Genomic DNA, 10,356 nt, shown 5'->3' on the forward strand with positions numbered 1-10,356 from the left:
GCTAATGCACCATGATACAATTTCCGTAAGCATTGATGATACCTATTTGCTCCGGCAAGCAAACAATTGAACGCAATCTAACGTTCATTTGGATTCATAATTTTGTATCACTGGCGATAATATCTCAAAGCTTCTCGCGATAATGTTGAATGCAAGTGAACTTGGATACAATAAATACTATCGTGTTTGAATCATTCAGTCTCCTATGGTATTTGGAACTCTTAGAAGCGAAAAACAATCAGCAGCGTTTCTATGGAAAACTTGAACGCGAGTGGAAATAGTTGAACGATAACTGATAAATCAAAGAACACATTTGCATGAAATATTGTTAGTGAGTGAACTTTTCCATGCTTGGGAGTACCTCCACCTTTCGAACTGTCTCTCGTTCTTTCACACTTCCTTCATTTCACACCACCGAGTGTTGACGCTTGCGAGTTTTCTTCGCTCCCGAAACCATGGACACACACTCCTATTTACGGTCTTATTCGCGTGCACTCCCCTACTCGCGAGCACGATCAGCCAAAAATAATTGTTTCAAGACGCATCGGAATGGCGTGGCGTGATGCAGCGGATCGATTATAGTTAGGTAAACTGTATAAATGTAGTAAAAGCTGTTCCTATCAGATGCTTAAATGTTTATAAGTTGTCATCAGAATGTCGCCTCAAATTCTCTCAGAAAGCAATATGTTGAACATCATGGACATCCTGAAGAAGAACTATTGTTTGCCATTGATGGTTGCTCTAAGCCGGGGTCCTTCGCATTATTGTGGAAAACATCAACAGGGTCTACTTATAAAAAAGTTGGTCACTCAGTTATTTGTTCCTTGGTGCACACTTAAATTTCGAACTCGTACTTAGACATGAAGATCATATCGAATTTACAATCGTCTATATCAAGGCACACCAACATTTTGATTAAGGTGTAATGTATGAACGACAAAATTTTAACTCTACAATTGACTATTTAGTTTACCCTTAAAAGGACAATTAGTTTTTTAATTCAATTTAGGATATGATGCTGATCCCATCTCTGTGCTATTCCTGACATTAAAAGCTGTTTTCGGACTAAAAATTTGACGACAGACAGATTTTGATTGCCAACACCCCCGTTTGTGTGTTGCCAAAATACGGCAGTTTTTGCCTTTCTCCTAGAAAGGTATAGCAATCACTTGCAAAACCGAAAGTATAAAAGTGCTCCAAAGGGCCGAATGGCATATATCACTCGACTCAGCTCGACGAGCTGAGCATTTTCTGTATGTGTGTGTGTGTATGTGTGTGTGTGTGTATGTGCAGATTTTTATTCTCACTCACTTTTCTCAGAGATGGCTGGACCGATTTTCATGAAATCAATTGCAAATGAGAGGTCTTGTTGCCCCACCTTATTGAATTTTATTGTAATCGCATTTTTAGTTTAGAGGTTATGCATCAAAATGTAAAAATCATGAAACATCAATATCTAAGAAACTACTCAACCGATTTTAACAAAATTGGTTTCAAATGAACGGGCTACCTGAAATACCCTTAACCTTTGAATTTCATAAAGATTGAACTTGTGGTTCAAAAGTTATGAAAAGAAACGAGTTCTGAAGACTGTTTAATCTCACTCATGTTTCTCAGAGATGGCTGAACCGATTTTCATAAAATCAGTGTCAAATGGAAGGTCAAATTGCCCCATAAGACCCTACTGATTTGTTTTGCAATCGGATTATTACTTTGCCTGTTATGTTTAAAAATGTGAAATCCAGCTATGCAAAGGAACATATTCCGAAGACTACTTGGACTCACTCATTTTTCTCAGAGATGGCCGACCCGATTTCCACAAATTTAGTGTCAAATGAATGGTCTAGCTGTCTCAGAAGACCCTATTGAATTTTACTGTAATCGAACTGTAACTTCATTTGTAATGTGCCGACTTGTGAAAATCACGAAACTTCATTATCTCAAAAACTACACAACCGATTTGATTATTATTATCAGATAAGCGGGCTAGTTAAGGGTTAACTGATGAATTATGATTGAAGACGTGGTTTCAAAGTTTGGCTGCCCTACACGTTCCCATTTCATTTGATTATAATCGAACTTAAGCAACCGTTATGTATTAAATTGTTGATAAAACAACAAAAGTCTATTATCTCAAAGATTACATGACTTATTTGAACATAACTAGTGTCATACGAACGAGTCATCTCTCAAACTTACAAATAACAAACTTCATAAAAATTTGATATGTGGCTCAAAAGTTATGGAGAGAAGAGAAATTCAAAGACTATTTAAAACTATACCTGCTTCGATCGATATATGTGGCCTCAACTTAATTTAAATGTGGCGTCGTACTATTTGAACGTTCCAAGTTCATTGATTTCTCGCGGTTTGTTTGAAATCTGCAAATTCACGACGAATCGGCCATAGGATATGATCAAAGTCAAATAACAAATCGTTTGAAATGATTGGGTTTATCGAAATGACAATATCCTCGACTTTTGGCTTCTGTACATCGCCTTACTTCTGATTATATTCATATTGGGTGGTATTCGGCCATTTTCAGCAGATTTTCTGGCATCAATCTGACACCGGAAATACCCATATTGGGAGGTATTTTTGGTTGTTTTCCAGAAACTAAAAGTGGTCGTCTTCAAATTAAAAATAGTGTCCAGGGTCAATGTTTGGTTTCTATGCATCATCACGTTTACGGAAATATCCATATTAAGTTTTATTCGGCCATTTCCGACTGTTGCCTATAAGTTGCCATTTAACAATTCAAAATGGTGCCTGAGGTCAATTGTTAGCTCCTTGCATCATTTTGGTTCCAGAGATACTCATATTGGATAGTATTTGTTTATTTTAGGCTGTTTTTCACAAACCGGTAGTCGCCATCTTGGATTGCAAAATGGTATTTAGGATACTGGTTAAAGAAATACTCATATTGGGTGATATTTGGTCACTTTGGACTGTTTTTCAGAGTCCGAAAGTCGTCATTTTGGACTTTAAAATTGCCTGTGAAATCAATTTCTGTCATCTGGGCGTAATTCTGGTTCCGAAAACATTCATATTGAATGGTATTTGGTCATTTCCGGCTGTTTTCCAGACACCGGAAGTCACCATCTTAGAATTCAAGATTGTGTCGTGGTCAATTTTTAGCTTCTGTGCATCTTTCTGGTTCCATAAATACTAATATTTAATGGGAATCGTCCATTTCAGGCTGTTTGCCAGAAACCGTGAGTTGCCATCTTACAATTCAAAATGTTGTCTGAAGTCGATTTGTGGCTCCAATGGATCATTACGGTTCCGGAAATACCCATATTGGGTGGTATTTGGTCATTTGCCGCTGTTTCCCTGACAACGGAAGTCGCCATTTTGGATTTAATAATGACATTTGGAGACAATTTCTGGATTTTGAACGGCATACTGGTTAAAGAAAAACTCATATTGGGTGGTATTTGGTCATTTTCTGCTGTTTTCAGAAACCGGAAGTCGCCATCTTAGAATTTAAAATGCTATCTGTGGTCGATTTTAGCTCCTGTGTATTATTCTAGATCAGGATATTATTATATTGGGTGGAAATCGGCCTATTTCGGCTGTTTTCCAGAAACCGGAAGTTGCCATCTTACAATCCAAAATGTTGTCTGAGGTCGATTATGGAACATATTCGTTACCACTAAAAACATTCACCTGCCAATATGGTTCCATTTAGTTGATTAGTTCGCGAGATGTGCAGAAATTTGTGAAGAAACATGTACTTCCAGAAGAGGCAGGGGCGTAAAACCATTATGGACATATTTGTTACCTTTATAAACATTCACATACCAAATTTGGTTGTATTTTCTTGATTGGTTCTAGAGTTGTGCGAAATTTGTGTTTCATTTTCATGGGATCCCTCCCATATAGAAGAGGGAGTCGGGTTTCAAACCATTATGTACATATTTGTTACCACTGAAAACATTTACCTGCCAAATTTTGTTCCATTTGGTTGATTAGTTCTCGAGATGTGCACAAATTTGTGTTTCATCCAACTATTATGGACATATTAGTTACCCCTTAGAACATCCACATGCCAAATTCGGTTTCATTTGCTTGGTTTGTTCTTGAGTTAGCTTAGCTTAGTTTAGTTCTGACTGTACATATCAATGGTTGCTACTCCGTGATGGGTCCGAGCCACTCAAGATGCACAATGAATCAACTGAAAGAAAAACTGGGAGTGGTAATTCCTTCTCACTGTGCATCATTCAATGACCCGATTTTTCTATAGACCAATAACTAAATAGAGCCACTTATTTTTCATACAGTAACAGAAGTCATAAGCTATGACAATGACTAAGATTATGCTCCAACTATTCGAAACATATCATTTTTATAAATTTTATTTCGACATATTGTCGCAATTTTTTCACACAAAATCTCAAATAATATCAATATCTAGTGTGTTTCAACTAAAGATTCACTCTTCAATCAAAAATATCAAACATAAAACTCTATAAAACGAGAAATTCTCGAAAATGTTCCGAATTCCATGAAAAAGGCGAAAATTTTCATAACGAGCTTAGCCAATGTTAGCTATGTTTCTTCAACACACGCATAAACATACTTTATATGCGCACTTCATGTTGACTCACGCATACACAGTTCTGCCGTTTTACGGCTCGAAACATCAAAGCATCTAAACCACTAATTCGAATACCTCTCCGTCGTCGTAGTACAATGTGCGCCCGACATTCAAATCTAACAGATTGAGACAAAATACTTATCCTAATCCATTTTCTTCTGGATCCCGTATCAGTATCCTCCTTGCAAAGGTGGTTTTATGTCAGGCCACTTGGTATCGGTAACCACCCTCCACACATACACTTGTCTATCACTTGTCGTTGCTGTCTTGTCACATAGCAACGCTCATAAAGACGCTCTTCCCAACACACTCATTACCGTTTTTCACAGGCCCCGCACGGCCCGCACAGTATCAACTTCAATCCGTTTAACCTTCTGATGGTGGGAACCTTTCCTAGCAAGCACGTCTATCACACACGCTGGTCTCCCGAACGCCTCCGTCAACACAACTCGTCCACAGGCCGAGTCCAAAGTTGTATTCCGAAATTGTCACTTTCTAATCTTCAAGCAACACACTCACTTTACTATCACACCCTGACCAACTCAAATGCAATTTCAATTGCCCTGATTACGTCGATTTAAACTCCATAACTCACTATAATGGTTGAACAAAACTCTAAATACTGCATCCAACACTTGTTCACAGTCAGTTTGTCTTTCAGAATTGATCAATTTTCGTAAAAAACGCGTAAGAAAATATCAACTTCAGTGCTGGAAAAAATATAAGCGAAAAATCACACGCGGAAAAGTTACGTCCATTCGCGTCCGCAGCTTGCTGCGATCCTCTTGGTTTGTTCTTGAGTTGTGCAGAAATTTATGTTTAATTTGTATGGGACCCCTCCCTTCCAGAAGAGGGAGGGGTCTCAAACTATCATAGGAACCTTTATCGGGACCAAAACCCCCTACATACAAATTTTCACGTCGATCGGTTCGGTAGTTTTCGAGCCTATATGGATCAAACAGACTGACAGACCGGACTACATTTTTTATGTATTGAAACATAATGGGTCACGGAATTCATCGGCAATCTTGAAAATGAACCCCAATCGACGGGTTGCTTTGGCGATAATGTTGTTATAATGGTTCTTGAATGTCAGCTCGCTATCTAAGTACACTCCAAGATCTTTCACGCACTGTACACGGAGAAGATGTTGTGACGATATGGTATAATCGTATTCGATAGGGACACGCTTTCTATTGAATGAAATTATGTTGCATTTTCCAACACTCAATGTTAAGCAGTTTGTTGCACACCAGTTCACGAACGTATTTAGATGCTCCTGTAGCGCGACACAATCTCGTTGGCTATGTATAATTTTGAATATTTTTGTATCATCCGCATAAAACAGTCGACATCCGGGTGGTAACAAGAGAGAAGCGTCGTTTATAAAAATAGCGAAGAGTAGCGGGCCCAAGTTACTACCTTGAGGAACTCCTGAAACGTTTGAAAAACACCTCGAAACAGCTGAACCTATTTTCACGCATACACTTCGACTAGTCAAGTAAGATTTGAACCAGCGTACGGATTCTGATTGGACATCGAGTCGTTCAAGTTTACTAAGCAATATCTCGTGGTCTACCCGATCAAACGCTGCTTTCAGATCCAGGTAAATTGCATCGGTTTGTAAGCTAGAATCCATGCTTTGCAAACAGCGAGAAACAAACTGCATAAGATTAGTGGCTACAGATCGTCGAGGGAAAAACCCGTGCTGGTCGGCGTCAATATAGTGTTTAGAGCTGGCAAACAAAGCGTCATTTATAATAATCTCAAACAACTTTGAGCAAGCACACAGAGATGTGATCCCTCGGTAATTGGAAATGTCACGTTTGTTTCCTTTTTTGTAGACGGGAAAAAGATATGAAAATTTCCATCGGTCAGGGAATGTACACTGCTGCACGGACAAATTGAAGAGCATCGCGATCGGAGTACTAAGAACTTCTCCACATCGCTTCAAAACCGCCGAAGGGATACCATCCGGACCAACAGCGTATGAACTTTTTAGCTTATTCAAGGCAGCGACTACGTCATCTGGACTGATGTGAGGTAATCTGAATGATAATACATCGCGTGGTACTACGTTACTGGCTTCACGAACTTGTTCGGGGGACGCCACCGATTCATTAAAAATTTGCTGAAATTGCTCGGCAAACAGGTTGCATTTTTCATTTTCATTGTTAGCTACATTGTTGCCCAGGAACATAGAAGTAGGCAAACCCCTTTCCTTGCGTTTTGTATTCACAAATGACCAGAATTGTTTCGGGTGTACGCGAAGATTGCTTTGTATGCGCCTTACATACCTATTATACAAATAGCGGTTGTAGTTTCGATATTGACAGCTGGCAGTGGTGAACTGATTTCTGTTATAAGCAGAGCGATAACAACAATATTTCCGCAGCGCAGCTGATCGCAATCGCCTAAGCGTGCGTAGTCGTGGATTCGACCATGGTGGCTTTCGTGGCGGTTCAAAGAATGGCACTGTTTGGGCGAGCACACTTTCCAGCGTACTACTGAAAGAATTAACTGCATTGTCGATACTAATGGATGGTTCCAATACAGCATTCCAGTTTATCTCCGCAAGAGCCGCAGTAAGTGTGGCGTAGTCAGCACGTCGAAAATTCAAAGCCCTAAGTTCCGAAGGCTCGTCGTACACTATTGTCGAGGAGAGGTTTAACGAGAGAACGATAGCAGGATGAACAGCTTCAAGCTCGACCAGCGGCTCGTGTGCAGCAGATACAGAACAAATTGGCAAAGTTTCATCATTTACCCATACAAGATCCAGCAAACGTTCGTTATCAATCAAAATATTGTTGACTTGTGTCAGACCATGCCAGTAGAGTCCATCGAGAAGAGAACAGCAATAAGCGGGCATATTAGAATGCAGCGTGTCCACTGAAGGGTGACCATTGTCCGAGATAAACCAACGCAAACCAGATTGGTTGTAGTCTCCAAAAAGTAGAGCAGGAGTTTTAAGTTGCAAGCGGGATAGTACCATGCCAATCGAGTCAATGTGCTGTTGAATCACCTGAGAATCGGACTTTCGATCAGGGGGTATGTATACGACACCAATACTAATGTCGCTATTTGCCGTTTCCACTATCACCCACAACTGCTCGACAGTGTTGAAAACAGGTGCAGGATCGATGCGACAACTCAACTTCACTGAAACAGCTATTAAGACACCTCCGCCTCGCGTCTTTTGGCTGTTCAGATGAGATCGGTCGTTCCGGAAAACTGTGTAGCGGTTCCCAAAAAGTTGCGCTGAGAAGATACGGTCATCGAGCCATGTTTCGGTAAGCACAATTAAATCATAATCTCCTTCAGAAACTGCTAGGAAAAATGAGTCGATTTTGGTGCGCAGCCCACGCACATTGTGGTAATAGATCCGCATATCAGCTACACGAGGAACAGATTCATGGACCAACGCACTGGAACGTGAAAAAGCATGAGGAACCGGAAGCTCAGATGTACAGTTATACTTGCCTGGCGATGCAGGCTGGAAGACCCCGTCTCCGTCACCGAACACAGGACCGGGACAATGTCGAGGATGAAAATCAGTAGGCAGCGCGACTGTGTCGATCGGATAAGGGGCTTCCATAATGCCTGTTAAAGGGTGTCCCGGGTCCAACAAGTTGATAGTAGCATTTGAAGAGGATGTCAGCAGGCTAGAAACGCAAAGGTTTCCATTGTACGAGTCGCTGGGCGGTTTACTCAAGAATGAACTGCAGGGCTGAGTGCGTGTATATTGCTGGTCACTTTCAGTCCGCGATTCGAGTTTTTTTCAATAAATTCACGAAATAGTATGCCTTCTGGCCATGAGGAAGGCAATAAAGCATGCTGTTTCAGGGCAGGGGGGAGACCGATTTTGTATGATACAAATGTCATTGTTCCGATATCCTTTCCTTTTGGAACTAATCTGACAACATCCGATGGTTTTTCGTTGTCCAGGCAGCGAGCAACAATTTGACATACATCGTCATCAGTTATTAGTGGTTGAAATCCCGAAAGGTACAACCAGAATTTAGGTGGCGGTGCTTCAGGAACGATAAATGGATGGATTAATTTAGGTTTTTACTGGAGGAATTGTCGCTACCGCACATAAGCAGCTTTTTACTAGAAAGGGTAATACCGTTACACTTACCGCTGACGCTGCTACTACTACCGCTACTGGTACTCGCTATCGCTGCTGCCCGCTGCTACATAGTTAGCACCCATCCTTCACTAGTAAACTGATTGCTTTTTCAAGACTTTTTAATAAATTTTGTTTTAATTCTTGTTATTTTAACACTTTTCAATAACAATTTTCAATAGTGGGGTAGCGATAGGCTTCGGCAGGTTTTCTGCAGCAATCTTAACCACTGCCGAAGCCGTTCGCTACCTACAATAGTTCAAATAATCAAATTACAATTGTCTGTATTTGGGGGCACATGCGTGGATAATTTTCAATTGATTGCTACAAAAACGACGGGAATGCGTTGGAAACTAAGCGGCTTATAAGCATGTGAAAACACAAATTTTGTCCCCTTTTCCGTTTTTATATTTTCATTTTCACCCCAATGTAGCCGATCTTCCTGAGAAATGTAGTTCTACGTAAAAAAACAAGTCTTTATTATGCTCAACTTCAGTGATGTGTCAAGATAGTTTACAGTTCCAAATTTCCGCTAGCGAAATTTGTCAGAAAACCTGGTTGGAGAACACACAGGTATTTCACCAATCTGCGGTTTACAGTTCATGCGAAGCGAATACAACCGCCACCTGACTGATTGGGGAGCGGGGGTGATAGATGCAACCGAAAGATCATTCAAATCGATCGAGTTACTGCCGCGGCTTGCAGAATTACGTACACACACAGCTGTTTAAATTGAACAGCATTCGTTGGCACAGCCGGCACATTATTTGGTTTTTCGGCAAAATAGGCACGAATTCTTCTACCGCCTAATTTATCTTTACAGGCGGGACAAATAAGCATTGCCTTCCCTTGTGCGAATCCTTGTGGGCACGACCGTTTATTTCACAACATTGCTAGCCGATGTGACAAAAGGGCACTGGTTTCAAATCTTTAATAGGCAGATGACACTCGCCGCACAGCTTCTTATTCATCAATTCTAGCAGCAATCGTATGTTCTCTACCACAGTTGTTTCAGTTTCAACCGCACTTGATAATACTGTGTTGAGTGATTTTATGCAACCTTGTTTTAAAACCTTGTTTTGCACATGAAATACGCTAGTCCACCTACGGTATTAATCACGGTTTCTAAACTTGCAATCAATGAATATACCGGTGCACAGTTTGACAGATATGTGTTACGTTTTTAGCAGTCATGAGTCGTATTTATAAAAACGCTCTGAGTAGCTCATGATATTCAGAGTCCAACCCATGGTATCATGAGTCATAACTCATGATTCTATGAGTCCATGCGACAGCGATGTGTTACGCTTATAATAGCCATGAGTCACATTCTTGAAAACGCTTTTCATAGCTCATGATATTCGGGGTTGAAATCATGATATCATGAGTCATAGGTCATGATTCTGTCGGAAAACAACATTCATGATTTCATGACCTGAAAGGTCATGAAAACGGGAAAATATTTTTACCCGTGTAATGTTTAACATTTTGCTTTACTGGTTAATGGTGGAAAAAGGTGAAAAGTTCCAAGGTCAAGCTTTCCCATACATTTCCCTCGTTATCGGCTTGCCTTCCGAGCACAGATAATAATAACATGGACGAAATAAATTCCACTGCCTACATATTTTGA

General features: G+C 40.3%; 1 protein-coding gene across 1 annotated transcript; it reads right to left on the reverse strand.

Moving 5' to 3' along the window:
• Positions 1–5,585: 5,585 nt before the first annotated feature.
• Positions 5,586–8,195, reverse strand: LOC129720522 (uncharacterized). The gene is made up of 2 exons (XM_055672005.1): positions 6,898–8,195; positions 5,586–5,793 (listed from the first exon to the last, which is right to left on the reverse strand). The coding sequence occupies exons 1-2, from the start codon at positions 8,193–8,195 to the stop codon at positions 5,586–5,588; spliced, it is 1,506 nt and encodes a 501-aa protein (XP_055527980.1).
• Between the last annotated feature and the right edge of the window lie 2,161 nt (positions 8,196–10,356).

This window comes from Wyeomyia smithii, chromosome 2, assembly GCF_029784165.1.
Source record: "Wyeomyia smithii strain HCP4-BCI-WySm-NY-G18 chromosome 2, ASM2978416v1, whole genome shotgun sequence".
Classification (NCBI taxonomy): Eukaryota; Metazoa; Arthropoda; class Insecta; order Diptera; family Culicidae; genus Wyeomyia; species Wyeomyia smithii.

Coding starts and splice junctions, on each gene's coding strand:
- LOC129720522 (XM_055672005.1), bottom strand. CDS start 8,195: ATGGAAGCCCCTTATCCGATCGACACAGTCGCGCTGCCTACTGATTTT. Junction 5,794..6,897: donor AACCGCTATTTGTATAATAG/GTATGTAAGGCG, acceptor TTCATTCAATAG/AAAGCGTGTCCCTATCGAAT.